We start from the raw sequence: 14,910 nt of genomic DNA on the forward strand, positions 1-14,910 counted from the left end.
CAGGCCCTACCAATGCCTTTAATACTTGCTGGTCTTCACTCCCTTGGACCTTCACTCCCACTAGAAATGACAGGCACCCATTATCTTCCTCACTGGGTCCTTGAAGGCAGGGATAAGGCTCTCCTCATAGCTGAATTCCCATGATCTAGATCAGGGGCCAAGTTAACTAAATTCAAATTAAACAGTTACAGCACACTGAAATGAACAAAAATAAATAAATAAAGCAAGGGGGGGAAACCTAAAATGTATAGCACATTACTCTTTTCTAACAGGAAGAACCTAGATATACAAACCATCTTAAACTACAATAAGCCCAGAGTTTAAAAATATTTCTGGTACTCCAAGCATCAGGAGATGTTAAACTGATTTTCCTTTCCTTTCCTTTCCTTTAATACAAATAAGAAATAATGACAATTGCAATTCAGCTAACCAAAGGAGGACCATTACTCACCACCAAACAACACGCAATAAAACCCCAAAAAAAAGACTTTACAAATGGGTAGTAAAAGGTGCAAAGAGGCCGTTACAATATACGAAAGCAGTGCTGCTATTAGACAAAAACATTTCAAGTACTACTTTGCTGGGAATCTGAACCGCAGATTCATTAAGCTGTCACTGGAATCAGGACCTCTAGAACAGTTCAGTCCAAGGGTCCTGTCAGAGGCCCACGCTTCTCTGCCTTCCTGAGCACAAGTGCCATGCAGATGATGTAAAACAAGGCACCGACCTCACTAAGCTCTTGCCATGCTCCAGATCCTTTAAACACACTGATCCTCATCCTGACTGAGGCAGGAACTATCAGTAACCACATTTTATAGGTGAAGAAATGGGCTCACAAAGATTGAGGATCCTGTAGCAAAATATTAGAACACAGAACTTTCTGACTCCCAAGAAGCACCAACAGTCTCCAGTTTTCTAGACTCACCTTCTGCTATGATGTTAAGCTTTTAATTGTCTGAAAGTTTATTCAAACATTTACTGAGTACTCTTCATCTGACACGCAAGGCATCAGTTACACATGGTAAAAGAGAAACAGAGCTTACCTGTCATTAGGGACGAGACAGACATACTCTGACACACACACCAGAACTAAGGAAGACAGGAAGGGATGAAAAGTACCATGACTAGAAGGGAAGAAGGCAGGAGGAGTGAATCTGAAGGTAAAGCAGAGAAACAGGGATGCCCTTTGGATGGACTGGTCGAGAAGGCCACTCTACAGAACTGACACCCAGCCAAGACACGGCCAGGCCTCCACACCAGGCATAGGGCACTCCAGGTAGAGGGAACAGCTGTCATAAGGCCTGTTGGTGAGAACAAGCCTGGATGGATGTGGAACGGAAACAGGGTTCAGCTGGGAGTCCGGGGCCCAGTGAACTAGAGTGAGTGACGAAGGCAGAGGAACAGAGAGGCAGCTGAGAATCTCCTATCTACCTCCAGGGGCAACAGAGACCCACTGGAGAGTTTTAAGAACGGAAGAGACATGATCTGATCTAGGTTTCTAAAAGCTCTCGCTGCTCTGTGGAGGACTATGGAGGGGCAGAGGTGGCTATAGAAGTGGCTACAGGCAAGGAGGTGTGCAGCTGGGGAGCCCAAGCAGGAGATGACAGCAGCTTGGACAAAGGTAGGTGTGGGGAGACGAAGTGGTTGAACTAGGAATACAGCTCATCTTAAAATGGACCTAGGAGGACTTGCTGATGGATTTGGGGCTGGAGGAAGCTACACTCTTGCCTACAGCAATTAAGTAGATAGCAATGCTATTAACAGACATGAAGAGGAACAGGGAAGAAGCGGATGGGAACACTGACTGGGTTTTGTGGCAGGGGAAGATGCCAAGGGCAGAAGCCCTGCGTGTTCTGGGTAACAGGAGGAGAGATGGGGAAAAGAAGGGGCTGAGAATGCAGCTCTGGGACACACTGATGTTTTCCAACACGGGAGTCTGAGGAAGCGCCGTGGGCAGAAGGAAAACAGAAGGCCAGGGAGAGGGCTGGTTCCTGCGGACAAGCAACCTCTGAGCCCAGATCTTACAGTCTGGAAATCATTGCTGACCTTGATAAGTGGACTGAGGGTATGAAAGCACTTATGATGGGACAGACAGCAAATGGAGGAAGAACACACACGTGGTGAACACAGACGTTTCTTCGAGATACCTTGGCTTGAATGAAATACGGAAATTTAAAAAAATGGTATAGTCACTAGAATGGATGAAAATCAGGGCACAGGGAGTACTTTTCCCAAATGTCTGATGTCAAGGCATGTCTTATGCTTCTGGAAAATGGTTCAATGAGAGGAAAACAATGAATGATTCAGAAAAGAGAGAGGACTCAGAGAGGACAGGAATTAAACCACAAGGGGAGAGCTGGTAGTGTGACTAGGAGCAGGGACTCTTCTTCTACTCCCACAGTAGGGAAGACAGAGTTTGCACCTCCAGAGGCAAGCAAGGGTTTGAACTGAACTGTTGCTATCTTCTCCATGACATAAACAGCACGGTCATCAGTCAGGGAAGGGTGGGAAAAGAGGGAAGAAAAGCTGCAAACCAGCCTGACTGTGCCATGCCGAGTACTCACCCTGGAACAAGTGAGAATAAATATGAAACATGGCAAGTCCTATGAATGTGTGTAACACAAGTACCTGGCCAGTCGAGCCCTTGAGGAGGGCTGGGATGCAACAGGTCAATGTGAACCTAGGTCTCGGGGTGGGGAATGGCAGCAGCAGCCAGCAGCACTCCTTCAGCCCATGGGGTAAAGAAGCACCAGCCCCCAACACACTGTAGTACTGATGAAGAAACTGAGGTGGGAGAGACGGCACGAGATCTGAATGGTGCAGCTGACAGGGGCCCAGGCCCATCCCACTCCCACTGTTTTTTCCAGTGCAGTGAAACACCTCCCTATTGGGAGGAATTTCTAGGCAGAAAACTGGTATTTGCCCTACCAGTAAGAATACTGAGTATCTCCCCAGAAAATGCTTTAATGGCTCTGCCACTAACTAGCTAGAGAAATATCAAGTCCCCAGGTTTCAGCTCTTATCTTTATAAAAAGATCACTGACAGGAGCACGTAAAGCTGGCATGAGGGGCCTGGCAGAGAGTGTGTGCAGCTCAGGACGTCAGCAGGGCCCTTGGAACCGTAGCTCTACTGTCAGGGTCACTGGTGAGGTGAAAAACAGTGAGCAGTAACGATGAGTGGGGCAGTGGATTTGCACTGGCACAAAGAAAGCCGTTAACACCAGTACTGACCAGCCAGGGCCTGGAAGCCTACGGAACAGACAGACCTAAAAGGGTGCCAGGGAAGGAGCAGGTAACTGAGCGCAGGCGCTGCCAGCCTGCTTACAGTGCCGGCTCACCGGGTGGGGCCCCCGTGCTTGCCTGATCTTTGGATGGGGCTGAAGATCTCCTGACCCCTGGGGCAAGGAGCACCCTTCCCATCCGCCTCTGCCCAAGAGTATTCCTGTGGTCCTCAGAGACAGCAGTATCTCTTAATTCTGATGCCAAGCCTGGTGCTTATAAAATGCTCTATTTCTCAAGTACCAGCTCTGGTAACCTCACTATCCTATAAACCAGAATAGCCACTGGGCATGTCCCCCAGGAGGCCTCACGCTAGGCAATGTTAAGACGGCAGTGAGTAGGGAGGGCAGCTTTGCCGAGCACAAAACAGAACACTGCAGCCCTCTTGTCCACTGAAGAGAAGTCCGTAGAGCTCGGCTCCCCAGTGACATCAGAACTACTAGGATGCCTGGCTCTTGCCAAAGTCCACAGGCAGCAGTTACTGATTCCATTTCTCTAGCTGTACCAGAAGAGAACTAGAAACTTCCACTCAACACACTCTACATGCCAGCCATTTCACTTAATCTACCTGAAGAGTCAGTTGGAGACACTGAGGCACTGAGCAATGAAGGCACAGCTCTTTCTGGCTCCAAAGCCCAAGCAGCTGTCACGATGAATGAGAAAGAATATGAAATAGGGAAAATGGCTCGTAAAGAATTAATTTAAAATTTAAAAGTACAAATGTATTGAATGTTTCTTTCTGTTTGTTTGTTTGTTTGCTGGGGGTGGGGAGCACACTTGGGATTGAACACAAGGGTGCTCTACCACTGATCTCTATTCTCAGCCTTTCAAAAAAAATCTCTTTATTTGGAGCCAGGTTCTTGCTAAGTTGCTGTGGCTGGCCTAGAACTTGTGATCCTCCTACCTCAGCCTGCTGAGTTGCTGGGGTCAATGGAACGTGTCAACACACCAGCTTCTCCTTTTTGGTTTAAGGAAAACTATCAGAAGTATTTCCTCACATAGGAATGACTCCCAGCGGATATAATGAGAAGAGAATTTTAGTTCAAGTTCAACAGAGAACAGAAGACTTACAACTACAATGTATCTTTCAAGCTATTGTAGAAACTGGAGGTTTCGACAGAGCTGATTCCTCTCCCAACAGTCAAGAGGCCCTTTCCGGGACTCCGAGGAACCATTCTCAAGGAAAGCCTTCTCTCCCTCTTCACAAAGGGCTTACAGGAGGGCCCCTCACAGCCTCTAGCCTGATTAGTTAATTGCAGGACTGGCAAGATCCCTCCAGCCCCTTCAGGAGCTCTCAGTTGCCCTGCCCGGCTCCATCACCCAGATCCACTGGGCAGAACAAGCACCTTCTCCCCTTAAGCCAGGCCCGGGCCGTCCTACCTGGATTCCAGTGACAATGCAGCCTTCTCGTGCAAGAAAGGGGCAAGCAGACCCAAGAGCTCCCCTGCTTCCTGGCTCTGGTCTCTGGGGCAGACAGGCTTGTGGGCTCCTTCGTAGTCTAAAATATTGGAATCCATGTGTCTTAAATATCCATTTTTGTTGCCTAATTTGGCATAGTCCTCAGTGATCTGCAAATATAAGTATTTAGTCAAACAATGAAATGTGGAGAAGGAGGCACATGGATGAGAAAACGTGGAGACGGAGAGCACAGGTGTGAACGCAAGTGAGCACAGGGAAGGGGAACGGGACAGGGGAGAAGAGGAGGAGACGCAGACACGCAGGGAGCCGTTTACATCCCTTCTCCTCAGCTCAGTTTCCTCGTCTACAAACTGAGGGCCGTCGTGCTACCTCCCAAAGTGGTCTGGAGAATGAGATGAGACGACCCAACCCTGTCAGGTTAAAAGTCCTCTCACTACAGGTGCACATTGCACAAGTGTCCTCCTGCCCCATGGCCCCCTCCTTAGGAGGAGGTTCCACAGAACCTGTGTCCTCAACAACACTGTGGATGTTTATTATTAGTCTTCTTGAGACGTTATGTCCCTTATTATATGCCAGAAATCCGGCTTACTCTTTACAGACTCTCACTCATGAACACAGTACTGAAGTGTCTCATTAGGAAGGTGGAGAGTTCCTAATTCCCCCGGAGATGTCATTTACAGAACCACCTTCGTGGTCAGGGAGGGTCCCAGCAGAGTGGCACCAAGGAGGCGTCCAGCTGGAGCCTGTTCCAGGCATGTCTCAGGTGCTACAATTAGCATTCCTCCTCCCCTCGTCAAAGCTGTAAATTTCTTCTATGGTCTATAAATAACTCCTCTTGACTTCATTACTGTTAGTGAAATACACACTAGCCATCACCCCCATCTCTCACACTGGAAAAATGATTAAGGTTTTTTTAAGTGGAAGACAAGACCCACACAAATGAGCTGTTATTTATAGGTCTTGTTTGCCACCATTTTAGTTATTAAATCTATCAAATAAGCAAAATCCAAAGAAGGAAAAGTCTAGAATGCAATAATAAAAATAGCAGTTATTGTCATTTATTACATGCCTATTTAAGTGTCATAACAATCCTAAAAGGAAGTGTTACTGTCCTCATTGCTGAGGAAACTCAGCCAAGCAAAGGCCAGCCAAGGTCACAGAGACAATGGAACCACAGACTCAAAATAAGGGCTGACCCAAAATCCTTTTTTTTTTTTTTTTGGTGGTGGTGGTGCTAGGGATTGAATCCATGGCCTTGTGCAGATGAGGCAAGCACTCTACTAACTGAGCTGTATCCCTGTCCCCCAAAGCTCCCATATTTTAATTGCTTTGCTCTCCAAAACTATCTGTAGTTCATTTTCTCCTTTTCATGACTCCATAAACTTGAACACTGACCAAAAGGCCAAACTTGCAGCCTGCTATTGCTCACCACATCTCAGCTTCCAAGAACCTTTCAACCTTGAATACTGTCCACTCCAAATGTTGGGGAGCAATGTGGCTAGAAGAGTATTCTTTGTGGATGGGGGTCAAATTCTCCTAATGCCCAAATCATACCATTCTGGGTTCCAAGACACTGCAGAGGGCCATTCCACTCCACTGGTGACCCTTACACTGCAATCAAATGATCCAAGAGTTCGTCTTAATCTAGACATGACTCTGTCACTTAGTTACTCTGTGTCCTTCATAAAGCACCTCCCCTCACAGGTCAGTGTCCAGTGCGTAAAATGAATGGGCTGGGCTAGCTCTCCAAACTTCTCTCCAGGCCCACCCCGCAAGCCCTACCATTCCAAAACTCTCATTTTTATTTGCAACTATATAACAGCCCGGGTGCTTCCCAAAGGACTCCATCACCCAGGTTGTAACTTCAAATAGAAGAGAGCTGCTCCCCACTAGCACAGTAGGGGCTCTACATGGGAGGGATGAACAGAAAACCCACTAGACTCCCTCCAGACCGAAGCCTGGCTTGTGCACAAGAGTGGGGCAGATGGCAGAAGGAGTTAACTGCCATGTTCCTACCTCTTTACTCTGCTCCAAATGCTGGTCATTCTGGAAATTATTCTCGTCATCCTCTCCAATTTTGATCGTGTCCTCGTCCTCCTTGCTAGCTAGAAGCTACATGGCATGAAGCATGGGATGGTTTTAAAATGCAACCCAAAAAAAGTGTGCAGCATGAATGTGCACAAATAGCCTGGTGATGTCTGTTTTTTAAAATGCAGAGCAAAAAACAAACAAAAAAAGGCAGAAACAAATGCCAAAGCCAAGAAATAAAAATTAGCCAAAGTTAGAGGTGCTGGTTCTGTCAATCACATGCAGCTGCCTAGAATCAGCATAATTTAAGGACAAATTCCCCAAGAAATCACTGTCGGCTTTCTCTGCCCTCGCACGGTCTGTCTGCACTGCTGTAAATTGAATATGCTGTCTGTTGTGCTGCTGCCATTTCTGCCTTTGCTAAATCCACTTTTGGATTATATAAAAGTAACAAGATTTTGGAAAATGGCTATTGATGGAATTGAACATATCAAATAGCAAAAAAGCAATAAGTGCCGTACCAACTTATGCATCATGTCTCCTATTTAGCACAGGGCATAAAGCTGTTGTTAGACTGTCACACATCTGAGATGGACAGTCCCAGCAATACTGTCAGTCTGCTGACAAAAAGTCCTCATCACTAATGAGGAGAGAGTACCAAGCTTGCCTGATGATAACTTTATGCTTGTGGAAATGAAGGACAGATATTTATAAAGACCACATAAACCTCAAATGCTTTAAAAAAGTACAAAACCCAAAGCTTCTGCGTTAGCATCTTCTGGAAAGGACAGGACAAAGTTCTCCAGAAAGTCAGACCTCAGCTTTCCAGGAGAGCAAAAATCCCAGCTATGGAACAGTAGGATTAACCAGATCAAAGTAAAAGAAGAGGAAGCCACTCCAGGAAGGAGCCCAGTCAATCAAAGCTGCTTCAAACCCTCCTCTCATGGATGAAGTAGCTGGCTCTGCACTGAAGGTGTTAAAACTAGAGAGGACTGGGTCACTAGTGGCACACTATACATGAGCTACTTACGGTTCTATCTCCACAATTTTATTTTATGCATTCTACACTCAGCCCATTACACCCATAACTCTCCCAGTCCAACTTCAATTCTTTCAACCTTCCCTTTTTGAGGAAAAACCTTGTTTTGGAAGAAGAAAAACAAAACAAAGCAAACTGACTTTAGAAAGTCACTTTATAGAAACCTTTCAGGTTCAAAATACATCCAACATACTCACATCCAAGCATTCAATCATCTGTTTATCCTGGGAAGCATTATACAGAGCCCAGGTTCTTGTTAAGGCATAAAAGTTCACAGATATGGGGAGTGAGGAACATTCTCTCTACTGGCTTCTTTCCTTGTTATAAAAACATTCTAAGTGATACAGACCAACCAGGACTATCAAACTTGTTGGCAAGAGCATAAAAATGTTAACCCACTTCGGAAAAAGTACTGGCAATTCCTTATAAAACTATAACCCAGGAATTCTACTTCCAGGTTTAATCAGTGGGGGGGGGGGGAGCATGTCCACCCAAAGACTTGTACGTGAATGTTCACACTACCTTTACCCAATGTCTATTCAAAGCAGAATAAATACACAAATGTGTCATGTATTCATATGATGGAATTCCACTTAGCATAAAAAAGAACCGGTGACTCATGTAAGAACACAGATCAAACTCCAAAACATGCTGACCAGAAGAAAAGCGGACACAAAAGATGTGTGCTTCCATTTATATAAAGGTCTAGTATAGACAAAATGAATCCACAGCAAGACAAAATTAACCCAGGACAAAATAAGAGCAGCAGCTGGGGTTGAGTGGAGGTGGGACTGACAAGAAGGGAAACAAGGGATCTTCATGAGGTTTGGGTCACAGGTACACACATTTATAAAACAGAGCAAATGCAGTCTGTATATCACTGTTTGCAAATAAGATCTTAAAAGAAAAATAAACTATAAACATGAAGCTAAACCTAGAGTTTAAATATATGCATGCTGAAGTATTTAGACTGATATTTGCAATTTCAAAAAAAAAACTTATCAAAAAGAAAATGGAGTGATAATGGACAAGTGGGAAATGTTAACGGCATACAGGTAGCAAATCAGGTGCTCCATGATCTCTCACTCATGCAGAATCTTAAAAAGTTGATTTCATAGAAATTGAGAGTGGAAAGTGATTAGCAGAGTCTTGGAGAGCAGAGGGGAGGAGGAAAGGAGGAGATTTGCGGGTAGGTACTGAGGTACAATTCTACAGGAGCAAGAGGCTGACTGGACATAGCAGTAATGAACATCATAAAACTAGAAGCAAGGATCATGAAAGTTTTCATTATGAAGAAATATTAAATGTTTGAGGAAATAGATACATACAACTTGACTTAAATATTATGCTATGTATACACGTACCAAAACATCACGTTAGTAACATCTATAATTTTTATTTTTATGTGTCAATTAAAATACATTTGATTTTAAAAAGAGATAAGATGGATGATGGTGAATGAGTGAGAAACGATAATATAATAGGAGAGGGAACCTCAGGTCTTCACTGTAATATTCTTTTCATTTTGCTGTATCTGAGTTTTTTAAAATAAAATGTTGAGAAGTAGGAAGTAGCCTCATCTTTTTTATTTTTTTGGTACGAGAGATTGAACCCAGGGGCACTCAACCACTGAGCCACACCCCAGTCCTTTTCTATGTTTTATTTAGAGACAGGGTCTCACTGAGTTGCTTAGGGCCTCGCTAAGTTGCTACAGCTATTTTGAACAGGCAATCCTCCTGCCTCAGCCTCCCAAGCCGCTGGGATTACTGGTATGGATCACCACTCCTGGCTAGCCTCTCTCATCTTTTTAAAACAATAAAATAAAAACAACAGCAAGACAAAATTAACCCAGGACAAAATAAGAGCAGCAGCTGGGGTTGAGTGGAGGTGGGACTGACAAGAAGGGAAACAAGTGGGCAAGTGGGAAATGTTAACGGCATACAGGTAGCAAATCAGGTGCTCCATGATCTCTCACTCATGCAGAATCTTAAAAAGTTGATTTCATAGAAATTGAGAGTGGAAAGTCCTCTCTGTCGTTCTCCAAGCTTCTAGAAAGTGTTCTTCTTACCTCCTGAATGTGGCTTTTCTGCCTTCAGAAATTGCCCAGGAAAGTTCCTCAAAGACCTTCTGGATTAGGAGGTAAAATCCACACGGGGTGAGGGACAAAGGAGGAGCTGGCCCTCCCTGCTGCCTATGGCCAGGAGAAGAGTTCCCCTAAATCTAGCTGAGCAAAGGAACTTAACACTCACCATTCCATGGTGAGACAGCAACAGCTCTGAAGCCCTTCTGCATTTCAGAACCACAACCCGCCATTACTCGAGGCGCCGAGATAAACACTAACTTTCACTTCTCTTCACCTCTGCTTGACTTGATCGAAATTAAAAATAAACACTCATTTTTCAGCAATGATCAGAAAACTAAACGTTGGGGACAAAGATAAATGGCCCAAATGCCACGTGTGACTTAGTAGTTTTCGAAGACACAGAAGATGACAGAAAGAACCACGTCACTGCAGCGGGGCTCTGCCTCCAGCCCAGCCACCAGCTGCAGAAGGGGCCGCCACACCTCCCAGGGCTCCCTGGACAGTCTCCATACACTGAAGCTGGCTGTCCCTCTCACCCTGACAAAGGGCGCAGGTCATGTGACTCCCTGGAAGCCCGCTGTTGCCTCACTCCTTAAGTAACACCGTCTGGAACTCTGCTTGCCTGGTCCTGCCCCTTGCGCTCTTCCTTCCTGGTGGCTTTGCAACTGCTCCTCCTTGGCCTCCTGCTCCCTGCAGGCACCAGCCACATGCTCCCCTGGTTCAGCGTTCACCCCAGCACAGCTCTGGCCACACTGCTCCAACTGCCCCCTGCTCCTCGCTGTCATGCTAGGCGGAACAGGGTCGTGTTTGCACATCAATACCTGGTGCTCAAAAAAACACCATTGCAAGGACAAAAGAATGAATAAAGACCCAAGCGAGACGGAACCAGAACCAAGCGGTTTTCAGAATTATGTCTGCTCTTGCTACTCAGTGTGCTCCTTAGCAACAGCGAGTCACCATCCAGAAGCTTGTCAGAAATGCAGACTCCCAGGCCCCATGCCAGGCTTACAGGACCAGAATCTGCATCTTAACAAGATCCCCAGGAAATTCACATGACTGCTAAACTTAAAGACAACTCCAAACAGAGACAGAGATGGCTACCAATTCCTACTCTGCCACTAACTTACTAAAACAAAAAAATAAAAATAGCTGTGTTTTGAGTGTCTACTATGTGCCAGGCAGTGCCAAGGGCTTTATAAAGCATTTAAAATTCATAATAACTAACACAGGTGAATTGTTAGAAAGTTCTTTCTTTTAATTAAATCCACTTCAACCAACCAAAATGTACCCCATTATTGGTAAGGGAATATTTAACAACCATCTTCTACTTCTGAGCACTATCTCTGCTCTCTAAAGTCACAGGAGGTCTATTTTCTGTTCAACATGACAATCCCACAAATACCTGAGCTCAATTAAATTCTGCTCCTTTATCCATGTTTTCTCTCCATGCTATAAAACAAAAACAAAACAAAAAAACTTTAGTACTCTAACCACACCTAAGAATGACAGTATAGCCACACAAGTAAGTAATGGGAGTGACCAGCTTTTCTGATCACTTGTGATGTTCTGGTACATGTGCCTTACACCATCCTGCCACCTAGAGATGGCCGTTCCAGGTGCTGCATGCTTCATGGTGTTGGACGCTCACCACCTGGCTGAACCTGCTGAAACTGCTCCTGTACAGCAACTGTCCACCAAATTCTCCTGATGCTACATCAATTAAGGATCAGTATATAAGAAAAGGGGGGCCAGCTCAGTAGAGAGTGAACACATGAACATGAACAGGCCCCTCTTGGTCTCTGTCTGGTGGCTTCTACATGAACCCACGCATGCAGGGAAGGTGTGCCCCTCCCAGCTGGTGTGTTTCCAAACGGGGAGTCAGGAGAGGAACCCAACCAACTGTCATGCATCTAGCCACTTTTACCCTTCTTCAAATTAACAATTGCTGGAAGAGGGTATATGAAAATAATTTGAATGCTCACTGTATAGCTATAGCTGTCCTTTGACCCTGAAATTACATATCTGGGAATATAGTCCAAGGAAAAAACTCCTAAACACAGAAAATGATTTGTGTACAAAGACAATCAATATGTAATTTAAAACAGTGAATCACTCGAAACAATCTACATGTCCAATGAGAGTGAGGCAGTTACATTTCAATGCATTCATAAGATGGGAGAAGAGCTATGACTTGATGGCAATTGGAAGAAACAAGATACAAAACCGTATTAGAGTCTAAGTGCGTGTGTGTACACAAATATGGAAGGAACAATTCCAAAATGGTAATTAATTAGGCCTCTCAGAGTGTCAGGATTAGGGGTCATTTCTTTTCTGTATTTTCTGAAGTTTAAAGACACAAAATATATTTGCTTGTTCCCACCTTTCCTTTTTTGATTTACAGGCTCCTAAGGAGCAGGATCGAGCTCAGCCCCCACCCGACAAGTACTCTCAGAAAACACTGTGGAACTCGTATGCATGTCTGTCTTGCTCCTCCCTGAAGGAGTCCCACACAGCCTCCAGAAGAACAGCAGGTTCCTCTTGCTGTCCCCCTCCCCGCCTCCCTCTGCTCCCTCAGCTCCAGATTATAATAGGCACACCATCTTCCCCATGCCCATCTCCTATCCCCTGCCCGGGGGAGATGGGAGCTCTGCTATAAAGGACAGGGCTATTCACTGGGAACATCAAATTGAAGTGCAACCTGACAAATGACTCAAATCTGAATCGGCTGGTATTAAGATCTTAGAGTGGGCAGAGGAAAAAGCCTCTGTTCTCCAAAGGACATAATGGGACATTTAACAGATTTTTTTCAAAGGACAAATGAACAAACAAAACTCGCCATTTACGACTCAAATGGAGTCGGTGAAGAACTGCTTATTAAGCATGCTGCCTTGGAGGAAGTGAACGAGGAGACTTGTTTTCCCTAAATGGATTGCAGTTACTCTTGGTTTTCAAAATTATCTGAGCCCTGGAGGCCAAGATCAATAATATTCCCTGTCTCAAAGAAAGCAGATAGCCAGAGCGCAGCATAAACACCTGTGAGCAGCTCCCACTTTGAAGGTGGAAGGAGACAACTTAAGGCTGACAAATCTTTCCCAAAAAATGACGTTGACTATGAATGTGGGACCTACACTTTCCTGATGTTCCAGGCTGAGTTCCAGACAACCCCAACCGAGAAGATTGTGGTTTTGCTCATGAGGGACCCAAGTACAAAAAGGTCCTTTTGTACCTGATGGCAACAGTCCCAGTCTTCTGTGCATGCAGCTACCCTCCTGGGGAGAGCGGGAAAAGCCAGGGACTGGAGGAAGAAAATCACATCCTCCTCCCTGCCAGCACGACTTCAGGGTCCTCCCACTATACAGCGCAGGTTAGGAGCAGAGAAAACCAGAGACAACACAGCACAAAGATCAGCACTGAGACCCAGAAGTCATCCAGGTGTATTTTCCGGGCAAGTATATAATTGCACATGTATTTGAATGTGAATGGATTCACTAAGGCTGTATCTACACTACCCAAATTATCTGGGTGATTTGGAAACTCTCTAGATCCCTCCGAGACCACAACACTCATCCAGCTGTGCCATCTGCAGCACAGATCCCAGAGCGGGACAATTGTCGAAAGCATCCCAATAGCGATCCTTGGAGACAGGAACTGAACTGGAGGACACCTGTGGACACACCTGCTGACCTAACAAGGTCCTCAACACCCACAGAAGAAAGAAAGTTTCAGTTACAGACCTCCCCAGAACAGAGGCAGTCTTGAGAAATGTTTAGGGTTAGTAAATTTCTGCAATTAGCACATGACAATGAGAATGCTGCTTCTTACCTCTCTTTGTTCTGATGACTCAAGTCTGCCATTTCCCTGGAAACCCTCACAGGAGAGATCAAAAAAGGTTTTCTTCAGGCGCTGGTTGTCTGTGTAGAGCTCCTTCACCAGCTGTATAAGTTCGCTGACCTGAGAGATAAGAGCAGGGAGGTGGAGCCACCGCTTTAAGGCAAAGTGAACCTCAGCAAGCTGCCAGATCTAAGCTTCAGTTTCCTCATCTGTTGGATAGGTTACTGTGAGAACTCACCATGACCATAGTCAGGGTACACTAACATGTCCCTGACACCGGCTCAGTCAATGACAGCCAACGCTATCTCTGCCTTGCATTGGAGGCCTCTGAAGGAAAAACACCCCAGAGGTGAAGTTTCTACAACTGTGCCAGGGCCTTATTTTCCAGCACAGACCTTCCTTTTCATGTAGCAGCGTCAGTAACGACAGCCGTCCATTACAAAGAATGTGTATGGCTGCTAACATACTTCTGCAAGTTAGTCAATCGGTCCCTCAAAGATACTGAGGCAGAGGACAGGATGGCGTGTGAACCCCCACCTTACAGCTAGGAACCAGAGATGCAAAGACACTAACTTCCCAGGGTCCCAGCATCGGAGTATCTAGGGAACCGCATGAAAAAGAACAGCCTCAGTGCCAGGCCAGGTAGGAAGGAACAACTGTCCCCAGAGGGAACCAGGACAGAAGGAAGACCCCCTCAGGTTCCCGGTCCAGGGCTCCTCCTGCAGTACAGGTCAGCTGCAGGGGCAACTGAGCAGCCACCACCTTCGCTCCCTGCCAGCTTCAATTCCCTGTGACTTTTCAAACTCTTCTTAATGGGAGTGGTCACTAGGCCTTCAAATAAAGTGGAAAACCCACCCTCACTACACATGGTGGGTATATTTGATGTATTTGAACATGAATAAATTTTGGATCCAATCCTCAGGAGGATATGGTGGGAAGAGCACAACATTCTTCATGGCTCAGGCGACTACGTGCTGCCCTGGCCACAGCACAGCAGGCCGGGCAGCAGCTACCACCATCTCCACTTTCCTCATCTTCAAAAAAACAGTTGAGGGCTGGGGCTGGGGCTCAGTGGTAGAGCGTTTGCCTCACACGCATGAGGCACTGGGTTCGATCCTCAGCATCACATAAAAATAAATAAATAAAATACAGATATTGTGTCCATCTACAACTAAAAAAAAAAAAAAAATTTAAAAAAAAAGAGCTGACTCGAGACTCCTTGCCCCACTCC

General features: G+C 45.6%; 1 protein-coding gene across 7 annotated transcripts in view; it reads right to left on the minus strand.

Annotated features, from left to right (window-relative positions):
* Cdk5rap2 (CDK5 regulatory subunit associated protein 2) overlaps nt 1–14,910 on the minus strand; it is a 180,148-nt gene that overhangs the window by 61,082 nt on the left and 104,156 nt on the right. For 4 of the 7 annotated variants that reach the window (XM_021723477.3, XM_021723475.3, XM_021723474.3 and 1 more), the window contains 3 exons: nt 13,671–13,799; nt 6,715–6,810; nt 4,660–4,847 (listed from right to left, as the gene is read on the minus strand). In XM_021723477.3, the coding sequence (XP_021579152.2) occupies nt 4,660–4,847; nt 6,715–6,810; nt 13,671–13,799 (413 nt within the window). The remainder of the gene's footprint in view (nt 1–4,659; nt 4,848–6,714; nt 6,811–13,670; nt 13,800–14,910) is intronic. The other 3 variants (XM_078048082.1, XM_078048081.1, XM_021723476.3) reach the window with 1 other exon arrangement.

The sequence above is a fragment of the Ictidomys tridecemlineatus genome, chromosome 4, assembly GCF_052094955.1.
Source record: "Ictidomys tridecemlineatus isolate mIctTri1 chromosome 4, mIctTri1.hap1, whole genome shotgun sequence".
In the NCBI taxonomy this organism is placed as follows: domain Eukaryota; kingdom Metazoa; phylum Chordata; class Mammalia; order Rodentia; family Sciuridae; genus Ictidomys; species Ictidomys tridecemlineatus.